Source organism: Thamnophis sirtalis, unplaced genomic scaffold (genome assembly GCF_051295495.1).
Source record: "Thamnophis sirtalis isolate CommonGarterSnake01/CBP01778 unplaced genomic scaffold, rThaSir2_p1.2 scaffold_4, whole genome shotgun sequence".
NCBI lineage: Eukaryota > Metazoa > Chordata > Lepidosauria > Squamata > Natricidae > Thamnophis > Thamnophis sirtalis.
The window spans coordinates 120,671,688-120,687,114 of NW_028261384.1; the positions used below are offsets into that span (position 1 = coordinate 120,671,688).

The following is a 15,427-nucleotide window of genomic DNA, read 5'->3' on the forward strand; positions in this document are numbered from 1 at the left end:
AGAGTTATAATTCCAAACTGGTTGTTGTACAATCCTTATTGCATTTGGTACCTCCATCGTCACTTTCAAATCTATAATCCCTTTTGGAGGACAGGAAAAACAATTATTAAGGTCCCTTCCAGCTCTGTTAGTCTGTATGCTGTCATTATCTTTTATGGAATTCTTGCTATTATCTTATTTGCCAGGCTAATACAAGAGGATTATTTTTAAGTTATTTCAAGAGCATAATGATCATCAGCTGGCTTCCCAGAAATTTTGGGATAAACTTATCATTTTTTTTCCAATGGTGGACATTTCCAAAGGGTCAATATAATCTAAATAGCTATTTTGGAGCCAGAGCATCCTCAAACTAGTTAATGAATGAAATGTAGATGTCTTTCTCAATTAAAAACAACCCATTAAGTTCTTTAATGTCCATGCTTTGTCTGTCATCAGTTTTAAAACACAAAGTTCTGGTATCCTTATGCCAGAATGCTTCCTTAAGCAGGAAACGATGAGACAAAGGTCAGAACTCTTGCTTCCCACACAAAATGAAAGGAGACAAGGGGAAATTACTGCTCATCATGAGCAGCGAGCATGAACTGACAAGAACAGAGCAGATTTTGCTGCTCATCATGAGCAGCGAGCATGAACTGACAAGAACAGAGCAGATTTTGCTTCCCATTTGTAAAGAAAAAAATAGCACAAATGATATTTGAAGAAATCACCTTGCCTTTCTGTTCAATTGGGGTGTTGTTGTTTTTGCTAGAGCAGAAGAAAATCGTAAGTTTAAAAGAATGTCAGTTGCTCCCACTTTAATCTACAAAATTGGTGTTCTCCTAGAACTGTTATTTGGATCACCTCTTGAGAACCGCTTTATGAGTGTTAGAATTGTAAATACCAAAATGTGTCTTGGAAACTTTCACACAAGAGGGAAAAGAAAAACCACATAGATCTTGGATCATAAAGGGCTAGAGATGAACTACAGTACCAATTCACCAGAACTAAACTTCTCTGGCAGATGTAGATTAGCTTTGGACATGGTGGCTCAATAGCTAAGACGTTGAGCTTGTCGATCAGAAAGGTGAAAAGTTTGTTATTAAATATTATGGATGTTTAGCTAGAATAGGACATAAGGATTCAGTGTTATTGGAGGATTTTAGAAATATTAAATGAAATGCCAGTATGTGGTAATGTATTAAACTTTGGTATATTTTATGATGGACGTTTAAATAATTATAGTCAAATAAAAATGGAGGTATAAGGGTAACATGTACAAATATCTGAATTTAAATACTTGAGTTAATATGAATTATGCTTGATGACTCTGGAGGAGATGCACGAAAACCTTTTGTAACCGATACTTTCTACAGTATGTAAAGAAGGAAGATTTTATGTGTTGTGTTTGTTTTGAAAATAAAAATAAATTTTATTTTTAAAAAAAAGGTCTGCAGTTCAACGGTTCGAATCCTTAGCGCCGTGTAATGGAGTGAGCTCCCATTACTTTTCCTAGCTTCTGCCAACCTAGCAGTTCAAAAGCATGTAAAAATGCAAGTAGAAAAATAGGGATCACCTTTGGTGGGAAGGTAGAAGCATTCCACGCGCCTTCGGAGTTTAGTCATGCCAGCCACATGACCGGCATGTGGTCGGTCTTCGAACAGCACTGGCTCTTTCGCTTTGAAACTGAGATCAGCACCACCTCCTAGAGTCAAAAACAACTACCACTTATGTGCCAGGGTACCCTTTACCTTTAATTTTAATGCTAGGGTTATAAATTCCCACATTGCTGCTTGAGAAATGAGGAACTTCCTGACAGTGAGAACAATTAATCAATGAACAGCTTGTTCATTGTTCAGCTCCTCCTTCAGGAGTTAAAGATGCTCCATTGCTTGATTTATTAAGCTTGAAGCCGACTTATAAGCAGATGGCCAAAATGACTAATCACTGAAGCAAGGATCCGCCATTCCCATGTGATCCTGTGTCTGCAGCACCTCCCATCATTCACTATGGCAGAGCCACTCCACATGGGCATAAGAGTCCATTGGAGTAATGAAATAGAGGATGGTAGGATCTTCAGAATCTCTTGGGCCTTGGAACCTAAACAAGAGACTGTTTCAGAAATAGATATGAAATTCAAGGTGTGGGGGGATGGAGGGACAGAGAAACCATAACCGTAAACAATTGAACGAAGAAATTGAGAACCAGAGCCTACAACTAGTGATCAACGTATAACTATAATTTGGACCAGAATTTCCCTTGTTAAGCAAGGCGGTTAAGCAAGTTGCACCCAATTTTATGAACTTTTTTGTCATGGTTATGTGAATCACTGCATCTTGTTAACTGGATTATGCAGTTGTTAAGCGAACCTAGATTCCTCTATTGAAGATATCTGGGAAGGTCACAAAATGGCAATCATGTGACCCAAGATTGCTGCAACGAGGCAAAATACACACCAGTTGCCAAGCACTCAAATTTTGATCATGCAACTGTGGGGAACGCCGTGATGGTTGTAAGGGTGAGGACAGGTTGCAACTCACTTTTTTCAGTACGTTGCAATTTCAAATTGCCATTAATCAAACGGTCTTAAGTGGTCTTTCTACCTAATGACGGGACTCATTTTTTTGTTAACTGGAAAAAGGCTGTTCCTCACTGGGGTAGTGGAGAAAGCAGACACCTTGGTCAAGTTCTGCAGAGGGACAAGAAAAAGAGGCACTTGCAATGTTTAAATAGACTTTTATTTCAAGAGGTCTGCAAGTCAGGCGTCCCTGCTCCGGAGACATTTTGATGTTTTGGCCGCAGACCGGGAGTGTCGTTCACCAGAAGAAGCTGGGTTTCACATACAAAGATGGGGATGTGTGAGAGAAGAGCATACACCAGAACTTCTAGGTTTTTCACTTCAAGACAAAGATTTACATCTTTCTCTTACAAGAGAAGCTGGCAAAGGGGGCAGGGGAGGGTGAGGGGAGAAGGGGAATAGGTTAAAAAACAGTCAGCAGACATCACAGTAGCCCAGGCACAATATAGCAACAAGAGAGCAGACAACGTAACCAAGCCTCTGATTTTTAATAAGCATGGTTGGAGACAAAGAGAGACTCGGCGGCAGCTGCTCCCGTTTGGCCAGATGAAACATATTTGCCCTGGCAGGCAAGGCTGTTGGCCTGTAAGGGAGGAAAAGTCATTGAGAAAGAAGTAGGACATGTCCCAGGTCAAAAGTAGAAACAGCACATTGCTTCACTTTCCCTGCCTTACTGAGCTCATGGACAGCCATAGAAGAAACTGAGGCTAACTATCAAAGTAAAGTCCTTTCTCTTCCTGAGACAATTGCAAGGAACCTAACTTTCCCACAAACCTCTTTTGTGGCAGAATTGCTGGCAAATACAAGACCACTCCTCCCACTTTCAACCTCTTTCCCCCAAAAGGCTCCTGGGTTAAGTGTGACCATCAGAATAATATAGCAATTATTATATTAAATTATTATTATAGCACTTAGATCTATATACTGCCCCATAATGCTTTACTGCACTCTCGGGTCTGTTTGCAACATCAGGATTATTTGCATATTCCCCACCCCCCAAACAATGTGGGTCCTCATTTTTCTGAATTTGGAAGGCTGAGTCAACCTTGAGCCTGTCAGGATCGAACTCCAGGCTGTGAGCAGAGTTTGTCTGCGATGCTGCATTCTAACCACTGCACCACCAGGACTCTTACATTATGGTAACATCACAAATCATTCCCATTAAAGTTGTTTCACTATTTGGCTTTTTCTGCTTAATCTTCTTGCCTCATCTTAATTTAAAAGTATGTCTAAAACTCTGTATGCTTAACTTTTGGGGAAACTGAATAATTTTAACTCTCTCATTCATGGATTACCCTAGTACTTTTCAGCAATCAAGACAACCCCTTGTTACACCTTGCTCGATGAAACATACCAAAGCACGCTTGACGTATTCCTCCTGAGCATTCTTCATGTTTTCTTTCTTCCCACCCCAGGCCTTGAGGGCAGAAGCTTGCAGGGCACGGCCATAAGAGAAGGTCAAGGCCCATGGCTTGTGCAGAGGACACTTATTGATGGCATTCAAATTGATGGAAGCCTCTTCTTCACTCTGACCTCCAGACAGGAAGGTGACTCCTGTGACCAAAAGAAGAATGTGAGTAAGCCAGGCAGAACCAAACATGGATTTAAGGTCTATGAAAATATATATATATATGGAGTACACCTTGACAAAATGGGGAAGTTGAGGGGGAACACATTATTATAGGACTCCAGTAGCAAACGAACCACTTCCATTCTTTGCGTGGTATAAAATGTCATTAATAATCTCACAGGTCAGCTTTCTTGATGTGTAGGATCTGCAATTCCCAAAGTTCTAGCTTCGGAGTCCCAACACAACCGAAGATCCCCCAGAATGAAGAAATTAACATATTAATAACTTTTGTTGCTATAAAGTGCAACAAGGAAGCCCAAATGTGCATCGGTAATCTTCTATGGCTGGCATGTGTCTACATAACCCGCTTTGGGATTAGAAGCAGGCAGAAAATTGGAAGTTTGATTTTTCTTACCAGGCACTGCTGGAGGGACGGTGCGGCGTAGGGCAGTCACAGTGGCAAAAGCAATTTCCTCAGCTGCGTACTTGCTGGTACAGGCATGGCCGGGTGTCACCATGTTTGGTTTCAGCAGGGTCCCCTCCAGGTAGATATGATGGTCACTTAAGGCCTTGTACACAGCAGCCAGAACCTGTCCATAGAGTTAAATCAAGGGAAGATATAAATAATTTGTAAGATTTCCATTGTCAAAAGAATTCCCACTTGCATTAGGAGCTTCCTTTTCCCAGTTACAAGGCACGCAAAAGGCTTTCCCATCCATGCCCACTGTACCCCATTAGAGGAGCTCCATCCTCACCTTCTCTGTCACATACTGGCAGCGTTTGAGATCATGGTCACCATCGGGAAGGATTTCTGGTTCCACAATAGGAACGATTCCATTCTGCGGTTCAGGGAAAAGAGAGCCGACGATGATTAGAACCCCAAATTGACAATGCACAAGATAAAATAAAATAAAAAAAACCCATTTCAGAAATCAATGCACAACCCCTTTTCAAATCACAGGCTGTGTTCAATTTTGGAATAGTGTGCAGCACCACACCAACAACTGCCAGTTGCTTCCTAAGCACTTTTTAAGGTGTTAATCCTAAATGGCTGACGGCTTTACTACCTGAAGGGCTTCCCGCTTCTTCTCTCAAATCTATTGGCCATTAAGAACTTCATGCTGTTCTTTTGTGTCTTCTCTGTTGGGAGAGACCTCAACCCATGTTGCTCTTGAGAAACTTGTTCGCTCACCCTCCCTCTCGTTATTTAGAAAATCGCTAGCTTTTTAAACCATCGCGAACAAGGCCATAAAATCCAGTCAGTTACATCAGGGGTCCCCAACTCCCGGGCCACAGCCCACTACCGGGGTCTTGAGCTGTTTAGAACTGGGCCGCAGAAGTGGCGAGCGAGCGTGCACATCCCCACTTGAGCAAGCAATAGGCAAATGAAGGCACACGCTCCATTTGCCTGCACAGTGGGCACATGTGCCCTCCACTCGCATGGAACCACCCCCTCCCCCTAGAGGTGGCATTTTACTGGTTCGGTCTGGTTCAGACAAACTGTTAGTAGTGACGATCAGTTGGCCCCGCTCGCCTGCGCTATCCTGTCCTATATTTCCTTCTTTCTGGTTCAGCTGATTTCCATGCCTCCACTGTTGTACCTACTGATGCTGCCTTAGAAGGTAAGCAACTGAGCTTCAAATCGCTATATTTTGGGCACATTTGAGCGCATTAGGCCCGTGTACTCATTGAACTGATTGTTAAGCTGGTTGCATCCTACTACTGCCTCTCCACCTCCACCCACCAGTGTTCCACAAAGCCAGAAAGGTTGGGGAACTCTTGAGTTACGTGACCAATCTGTTTTCCATTGTCACAACTTTTCACCATGGAGAAGGACTCTACTATGGTCATAAGTCGAGGACTATTTAGCTTTTAAGTACACATATATTTTCAAATTAGCAGTTTTTAATTTTCTTAGCCCCCTTGAATTCTTGCTCAAGCAAAAGGTAAGATATAAATTCAGTAGGTAAAGCTAATATGGTTTTTTATCCATTGGTTCCCTTTTCCCTTCTTCATATTCAAATTACAGATTGATGGCGATTTTTGGAAAAACCTGAAATGTGGGCATTTACAGATTATAACCCTTGCTGTGAACAACCATCTATTTTCAAAAGGAAAAAAAACACGCCTCAAACAGATTCCTTTCCTTTCATGCTGTCTGCGAGATTATAAGTAGTGAAGCATAATATCTTTGGGGATGTTTACTGAAGTACGCCCCAAGGAAAATTTACAATCCAGTATCTAACTCCATCGGCAAAATAAGGACAATGAATGTCCTTGCAAAATTGCCCAGAGCCATTTCTGTTGATAGAAGACCACAAAACAGCAATTTCAACGCCACCCTCTTGAGACATACTTGGCAGCTAAACGATGACATTAATTTAGGGAGTTCTGCTCCACAGAGCTGTGTCGAGCTAACTGAAACCCAGCCTGTCTACCAACCCAGCCAGCTAAGAATTTTTAGAAAGAGATCAAACTTGGGCTCTGTTCCATGAATTGCATTTGCTCCATTATGACGCTGTCCCCTCCATTAAATATGAGTGGGTGCATCGATCATCGTTGAAGCAAAAAAAGTGGCCGCAATCCAGCGACGGCCAGGACGTTGCTGTGCGCCCACCTGCTGGCAGATGCTGGCATAACGAGCAAGCACATTGGCATTCTCAATGATGGATAGGTGGGAAGGGGTGGTGGGAGTGATCTTCAAGACACAGCGCCACTTGGCAAAGTCAGCACCATCCTTCTTGTACTGGGCACAGCGTTCAGACAAGCCATCCAGACCTGCAAATTAGAGATTGTAAGAATGAACTTCTTTGAATGCCTCAACCTGAACGTTCAATTGCTACATGAATCTAGGTTGAGTCCATTATATCGGCTCTTATAACCTGCTCGCACATATTTACTCACCCTGGGTGGTGGTCTCTCCATTAGTTCCTGCAAGAGGGACAACACCTTTGTCAACCTGCAATGGATGGAACAAAGTAAGAATATCTGTCAAGTTGATGACCGATTGGTCAGTTCTCACACGGTAGTTTCCGAGTGATTAGGGCAGAAGTACATAAATCCCACTTTCACCCCCATGGGTGGTCAGCTGTGTCTCTTGGTTCCTTTATTAGAGCCCTGGAAGTTTGAAGATTCTTCACTTACTTTTCGCAGCCTCTCTAGTTCATCCTTCAGGTCCAACTTCTCATATATGTAATCCTCAACTTATGACCTGTGACTTAGTGACCATTCAAATTTATGACAAGCCTACCTTGGGGTTTACGACCTGAATTTGAAGTCCTGACAGCACCTCTCCCTACGGTTATATGACCAAACTTAAGGTGCTTAGCAACATTTGGCCATGTTTATGGCTTCTACTTTCAGCTGTTTACAGCGTCCTGCAGTCATGTGACCCATTTTACTTACTTCTAGTCTTCAGCAAAACCATGCCAATAAGAGGACTATTGGTTCACTTGATGAGAGAGGTATTCATTTAGTTTTAAGTAAGTACATAAGACCTTGGAATTTTAATCTATCAATTAACTGAATGTAAAAATAGGAAACAATAGCTGATCCAAATGAAGAGATTATAAAGGCACCACTCTGAATATCTGTTACAGTTGTCAATCTCCTGTTTTAGCCACCCTTTCTGTCCTCCCTTGTTGGTTCCCCATTAAACACATAAAAAAGATTCCGGTGTTTACTTTTGTGTATCCAAAAAACTTCCTGTCCATCATTACACGGGGAAAAAAGGGCAATTATGTTCAACATAGTTAAGCATAAAACATTGCAAAAGACGTGGCATATTCTACCTTCCTATACAGAATCTTCCTTCAGGGACAATATCTAGGTATGTTATGAGAGGGACTATTGAAACCCATTTTCTCCAATCCAGTGGCCTCCTATACCTTGGATCACGACTCCAATCAGTTCCATCCCAAAAGTTCAACAATGAATATTAGCATCCATCAGCATCCACCATTTTTCTTATGCGATTTAGTAAAAGAAAATTAGGTATGGGTGAAATCAAACGTTCTGTTCCTCGCATTATGTTCCAGATTTGTTCAGACCATTCCATTCCAATTTTAGGCTTTGCAAACCCCCAATTGAAACCCAACAGATGCTTACCTTGATGCCAACCAGGGCACCTTTGTCCTTAATAACCTTTGTGAAGATACGCCCATCGTCAGCTTTTTGGTACATGGTCTCGTGGAAGAGGATCACACCACCAATGCAAGGGTTGACACGGTCATCTGCGGTGAAGAGCAGCTGCCTGTAGAAGCGGCGGTTTTCTTCTGTGTTTTCGGCGCCAATGGACTGCAGGCGTTTGGCAATACTGCCTAAGAGGCAAAAGACAAAGCAGCCATTTGGGTCAAATGCTCCATTTGAGACCTGCAGGCCTTTGCAAGTCATCCCCCCCCCACCCCCGCCTCCCCAAACCCAGCCCAACTGCCTCTCAGCTGTACCCCTTTGGCTCTTACCAGTAGACTCATCAGCTGCTAGGATGCCTTTGCCAGCTGCCACAATGCGGAGGGCATTTTCTGACAGCTCCTTCTTCTGCTCTGGAGTCAAGGCTGGGTATTGATGAGGCATCTTGAATGACTAAACTAGAGAAAGGCAGGAAGTGTTAATAATGGCTTGGTAACAAGATCCTGTAGCCGAAGGATGATCAGCAGTGGGACCCAGGTGCTTCTCTCAATTCCCAAAAGCATAGCAGTAGCAACAGTTTTAAGCCCCAACTTATAACTCAAGATACTTTTTTTTTGGGGGGGGGCAGGGGAAATACAAAGTTTTTCTGTGTTTTATCAATTCTTGCACTCTGCACATGCTCAGGGGAGCCTTAATCTCATCCTTCCCAATTCTGGGGCTTTATGGGTAGGTTGGAATGCAACGCTATCTTTGTTAGCCAGCAGAGGTCCAGCATCACAATTGTAGTGGGATACATCTGAAGGCTCTCCTAATTAGGGAAAGGACACCTCCTAGAATATGTTTATTCATTCTGAGCCATGATTTCCGTTCCAGCGATTGTAATGGTTCACATGGCTGTGCATTTATGATCAGGTCTCCTTGTCCCAGTTCCCCCCCCCCCGCCCCGCAACACAACCATACACCTATCCCTGATGCACCCCAAATGTAATGTTTTTAAGAGAACATGTTACCATAGAGATTAGAGGAGGATTTCCATTCGGGTTAAAAGCAGCCCTCCCCAACTGAAAACAAGAATATTAAGTTCTCCTGTAAAGGGAAGAATTAACCCAGCCAAGGGCATTTCAAGGACAAAGAAATATTTTATTCCCGTTTTCAGCTTCCCTAACCCCAATGTTCCGGTACAGCCAGTAATTTTGCATTTAAGTCTCATCTTTCGTTCTGCAAACTACTATAGATTTTTTTAAAGAAAGAAAAAAAACACCCAAAAGCATAAAGACGAGGTTACGGTTGGGACGCAAAATCTGATTTTTTAAAGATTGGGAATTATACTAGAAGGAAGAAAGGCAAAATTCCACATCCCTCAATTCTCTGGCGCAACAGTTACAGATTAAACTTCGCCACGTGATTTCATCTCCTGCGCCCCTTCCCCAGTGGCTTCTCTTCCCTTCCCCTTCAGCAAATATTACCTCTCCAATACAAGATTCTTGCATTTTAAAAAAATGAATCAGGGAGATAAATTAAGAATTGTTCCCCAATTTTGCAGCAGCGTTCATCATTCTTTCCCTTATTCCCCCCCCCCCGACCCCTCCACCTTCCAAATCAAGATGGCTCACCGGTCTCCTCCTTCGGAAAAGTACCAACGCGTGCGCGCGGGGAAGCAGCAGCAGAAGCTACAGATGGCTACGGCGCCCGAAATCCGAGTGAGGAGCTCGAATCAAACGCAGAGCGCCCCAACGTTCCAAAATCGAACGTCACGTAACTTAGGCGGAAAAGGGTGAGAAGTTGACTCATTAAGGGGGGAGGGGAGAGGGAAGAGACTTAAAGGGGCCGAGTTCTTTCCCTGAATCACGACGAAGTTTTTTTTTTAAAAAAAAAAAACCACACAAGGAAACGAAGCGTAGCGTGGGCGGATGGCTCTGTTGAGTCGCGCACGGAAAAAAAAGGCAGGGTATATCATTTATACGTCTTGGCCGTGATTGTGCAAAAAAGAAGGGGAAAAAGGTTACTGCTGCATAATCTAAGCAGTAAAATTACACAATCGATAAGATGTGGTTTTCTAATGGCAATCTAACGGCAAGGGAAAACCTAGGTTGGAATCTCCAGACACAGTATCGGGCGGTGAAAAAGATATAGCCACCGTCTCTCTTCCATTACCCTTTTGTAGTGGTATGGAAGGGCAGTTAAAGAGCATGAAGGAATTAAAAAAACAACAACCAACTGCTGAAGTTACATCAAATTGGTGGTAGGGTTGCCCCCCCCCCCCGTTTCTCCTTAATATCCTCTCCAACTTCAATTTCAGTACTGACCTTTCAAGGGGAAACCCGATCGCTCTTCCTTGCACAGCTTCTGTCCTTCCTGAAGGACACAGGACTATTTCTGGATCTTGCCCTACCACACCCTGGCCCATCTATGAGTGCTGGATCTCAGCTACCGAAAAGAATGCCCTGGGCATATATGGACTTAAAGATAGCAAAACGCCATGGAAGTGATAAGAGGGAAGCAGGAGCGTGAAGAAAAGAGGCTCCCAATGAATAGACCTGGGCGGAAAAATCCTAAAATTTTGGGTGCCTGCCACATCTGCCCAAGCCTTGCAAAGCTGAAGCACTTCAGTTGGAACTTGGAATCACCAGATGTTCCAAAGAGCCCCTAAGTGGGGGAACTTCCTGACACAAAATACAGCAAAGGCAGTGTAGCTTCCTTGGTGCCAGTGGCCAGGGAAGATGGATGCTGGCCCCCACCCACCCCACCACCACCCACCCCTTCTTCTGTTTGTTAACCTTCCTGACACAAAATACAGCAAAGGCAGTGTAGCTTCCTTGGTGCCAGTGGCCAGGGAAGATGGATGCTGGCCCCCACCCACCCCACCACCACCCACCCCTTCTTCTGTTTGTTAACCTTCCTCTGGTATGGATGAGCCACAATGGAAATAGATGCTGGCCCTTAGGGCAAGCCTTTGGTCCAGTGCTGCCTGCATGGTGGTTTTTATCTTCAGGATCAACATTATAGATAGGGGCAAGTTCAGATGGAGGGATTCTTGAACAGTAGGAAAATTTTGGGCTGGGGACTTCTGGGAATCGAAATCCACCTGTCTTAAAGTTGCCAAGTTTGAGAAACACTGCTTTAATGCAAGGAGTCAGGGGATCAGCAGCTTGAGACCATGGAGTTAGGTTTTTTTTTTTTTAAGATAAACTTAAGTGGCATGTTCTGTGCCAATCTAGCAGTGTTAATTCCAAGAACCTATGACTGGCAAATGAAGGAGTAAATATATAATAGTTATATATAATACCTTCCTGGGTTGCACCAATGCAGCTCCTGATAAGATAGTTATTAGCAAGTGGTGTGAAGACAATATATTACGTTAATTCCACAAAACATGGTTACAGTTACATGACCACAGTCCATGACTGATAAATACAGTCAAGCTTTTATCATCTATTGAGCTTTAAATAGTATTTTAAAAAGGAAGTCATTTGAGTTTGAATACTACCTTAATCTCAATCAGTTTCTTCTCAAAATCTATGTTTATTGTTTGAAGAAATACAGCGAGTGGCAAAATACTTTCTGCTTGCTCAAAAGCAAAGAAGGAATTTATCTGAATTTATTTTAGGAATCAGGTGTGTTGGGGAGGGTGATGTTGGTTGTACTTAAAGAAGCCTTAGGTACAATCCATTTCTGAATTGCATGAACACAATCGCGCTCATGATTCTAATGCATCTTCCCAATTTGCTTGTTGGATATTCAAGGTGAAACATTCAGTAGAAAGGCCTACTAATTTTCTGGGTAAGGATCATACATAAATGTAAACATTCCTAGAAGTTTTCAGGCAGATTATTAACATCAAGGTACAACTGCTGAGTAGTCTTGCAACAGTGCTGCCTATTCTTCTGGGTGAGTTCAGTTGTTAAAGGAAACAACAAATGGAAGATAAGAGAATGCAAAGAAGTATTTGCCAAGGTGGAAAGCAGCACTCCTAGTGACTTATCTAACGCCCCAGTGACTAGGTTAGTGTTTCTTAAAAGTTCTTAGCAACTTTCAGATTGAGAGTTGAAGACACATCTGAAAGTTGCTAAGGTTGAGAAATATTTGCCTCGGAGGTGAGAGAAGTACCGCTGTTTGATTTATGACAGGAGACAGGTGGCTCTGCCCGCCCCCTCTGCTCTCAGTGTAACAGCATCTCACCAGTTGCCTGAATTTCTTAATCCCTACCTAAAACTTTTTTTAAAGGATAGCCTCTACCCTAAACCAGGCTGAATCCAAAGTGGGCTTCTTTTGGGATGATTACGGTAACTGCTGAGTCACAGGCTGTGTGCAGGCTCTCACGTAGCAAGCAAGTGGTAGGGGACAGAGTGGGGAGCCCCCCTCCTTTCGCCCCTGCCACTTATGGTCCTTTCTGTAGCCCTGTCAAAACTGAAGGATAATTTTTGAACAGATGCAATTCTTGGAGACAGCTGCTCCAAGGGATGCTGCCATATTTTTGTCCTACAAATGGTATCTCGGTCTTTAAATCTGAAAAATAGATAATTATATTGCATGCAATTATTCTTATCCATTTTGGGGGTTTCTCTAAATCAGATATGTAACAGATGCCAAGCAGAGAAGCCAGCAATTAAACCAGTCCACAATACTGTAATATTTTCTGATCGGTTTCAGGATTTATGAAACCTAGTAACTTGACTCGCTGTTCCCAGACCCCCAAAATTCCTCTCATAGCTTGGCTTAAACAAGAGTGTGAACAGCTGAGCTCCCCAGTGCAGAAATGAAAGGGGGGGCAGCTCCAGAGTGAGGGGAATGTGGGAGGAAAACGGATAAACTTTCAATTCATTGCATTCATCTTCAGCTTCAAGAGAGCCTTTCTGGAGATTGGCAAGAACATCAAATTCATGACATAAAAGCAGTTTTATCATTTGAATGAAATGGACTCTGGCACCAAAAGCACATAACACAGTAAGTTGCTGTAAGATTGTCTTGCAACAAATTGTAGTGCAGAGTTCTACTCCCAAGATTGTGACGGGGACTCAAGGATACCTGAAGAAACGTGCTACCTGTGCAGCTTCTTATGCGAAACTATTCCTTAATTTTCTTACCTCAGTAAAACCAATAAAAGCAACATAGCTAAAAAATAATTGTACAACACTAGCACTGTAAATAGTATATATGTTATTTGTTTTCACTTTGGTTTTTATGGCAAATGAAGTATTTTTTAACATAACCGGCTAGCAAGCCATCCATAAAGGTCTACCAGGCTAATGATTTAGCAAGCCAAAAATGTAGACAGTCTTTCTCACATTTTCATGAATCATTTGTACAAGTGATACATAAAAAATATAGTCTGGAACATTAATTGATTTTAATGCAGGATAGAAAGCGTGGGCACATTTAAAAAAATGAAAATATGCATTGCATTTATGGGTTGGATTGAGGCATGGACATACTTAAAAGAGTATGAAATCAATTATCTTTATCTATTTCAATGAAGTGTGTTCAGCTCTATAGATTTTTTTTTTGCAAATGAATTATGGATGCTGTAGAAGGAGCAATATAAATTATTCTACATGGAAATTATCCTACCGTCCTGGAAAAAAGGATGGAAGATGTTTAGGAGCAAGGGGAAAAAAGAGAAAGTGGAAAATAGCAGCATGGGTATAGATGTATGACTTAGATTGCAGGTGACATACATTTATAGACAGGAAGATTATATACCTTACAAGAATGCAGAGAAAATATTGAGCCACAAACATTCATGGTCTGCAGAACAGGAAATTCTGCTAGCAGTATTTCCTCAAACCAGCAACTTGTACTTTTTGCAAGTCATACCAGTCAAAAGGAAGAAACAATTGTCTTAGATAATGTTAGCTAATACACAGTTTGAGACGTCAACAATATATTTCTGGTACCAAAAGGAGCAGATATACCCAACTCCAAACAGGACTGGAACCTAAAACTTCTCAAATAGTCAGCACACATACACATACACACACAAACGCAAAGTACTATATCTAAAATGCCTAAAGGGAAGAAGAGATGAATGACCTGGAGGATTGAAAGAGAGCGTTTGGCTGTCAAAAAATAACAGAAAATGATGAAGATATTACATACTATTGTAATTGTATTGATATATAGTTATTAATAGCATTGTGATGAATATTATAACAAATATGTGGATTTTAATTGTTTAAAACCCAGCTCTCAAACTATTCAGTGGAAGTGGAATATAAATATAACAAATAAAACTTGTGGGGGGAAATAACAGAATTTTTTTTTTAAAAAAAAACCCTCTTCATTTTAAGAAAGATTTTAAAAAGATAATCAAAATAAGAGATGGATAGTTTTGAGCCTGGGAAGAACTTTACTTGCGCAGTGGATCTGCAGATAATTTAATTCAATTTGTCCAGCACAGCCATTGTGACCCATATCTTTTCCAGAACCCCGATTGCAACTCCCCTCCCCCGGGAGTTGCAATCGGGGAAGTCTTTTTGTTCCACTCACCCAGGCTCCATTGCTATGGAGAAAAAATGGAAGAGCAGAGCCAACTTCTCTCTTGTCAGCCTTGCTCCCCTCTAAAACTATAAGATCGAAATCCCAGCTTCTCCCTTCCTCCCCTCCATCCCATACCGTGGATACAGCAGGGGGTTCTGGCGAGACACAACAGCTCCGGAGGGTGCTTGCTGACTGGCAAGAGGCAAAGGCCGGAGGACGGCTATAAAAAGAGGGAGCAGTCACTGGGCGGGGCGGGACTAACCTTCTCCCCAACTCCTGACCTTTTGCTGGCCAGGCTAAATATAGGCCTGGGGACCTGAGCAGGTGAAACACGAGGCTCTTGACATTCCTTGCAGAGCAAGGAACAGCAAGAGGATCACAGGGCGAGGGGGGAGAAAGGGCCGAGGGCCAGCCCCCACCCCCATCCATGAGGTATCGCTCAGTTGCAACACACTTTCTGTTCTTTGAACTCCTTCCAGCCCTCTTTGCCCCCCATTCAGAGGCACTTGGTTGGCAGATCCTCCAGTTCCAAGATTTCCAGTTCCCCTCCCTGCCATCAGCAAAACAAAAAACAAATCCTCTCTTACCAAATCACCTTCTCTGGGTATCTCACTTCTTGTTTCTACTGGATTTCAGTTTTCTGCTCCTGGGCCCCCGGATGCCAAGATTGTCAATGCCCCCTACTGTCCTCTGAGGGG

The 15,427-nt window shown here is 42.6% G+C and overlaps 1 protein-coding gene across 2 annotated transcripts; it reads right to left on the minus strand.

Moving 5' to 3' along the window:
* Window positions 1-2,692: 2,692 nt before the first annotated feature.
* Window positions 2,693-14,966, minus strand: ALDOA (aldolase, fructose-bisphosphate A). Of its 2 annotated transcripts, none has more exons than XM_087713992.1 (9): window positions 14,865-14,966; window positions 8,585-8,710; window positions 8,232-8,443; window positions 7,029-7,083; window positions 6,742-6,902; window positions 4,880-4,963; window positions 4,540-4,714; window positions 3,909-4,108; window positions 2,693-3,137 (listed from the first exon to the last, which is right to left on the minus strand). In XM_087713992.1, the coding sequence occupies exons 2-9, from the start codon at window positions 8,694-8,696 to the stop codon at window positions 3,042-3,044; spliced, it is 1,095 nt and encodes a 364-aa protein (XP_087570118.1). In that variant the 5' UTR covers window positions 8,697-8,710; window positions 14,865-14,966; the 3' UTR covers window positions 2,693-3,041. The 2 variants fall into 2 exon arrangements, with proteins under 2 accessions (XP_087570118.1, XP_087570119.1); XM_087713993.1 differs by lacking the exon at window positions 14,865-14,966 and adding an exon at window positions 9,866-9,887.
* Between the last annotated feature and the right edge of the window lie 461 nt (window positions 14,967-15,427).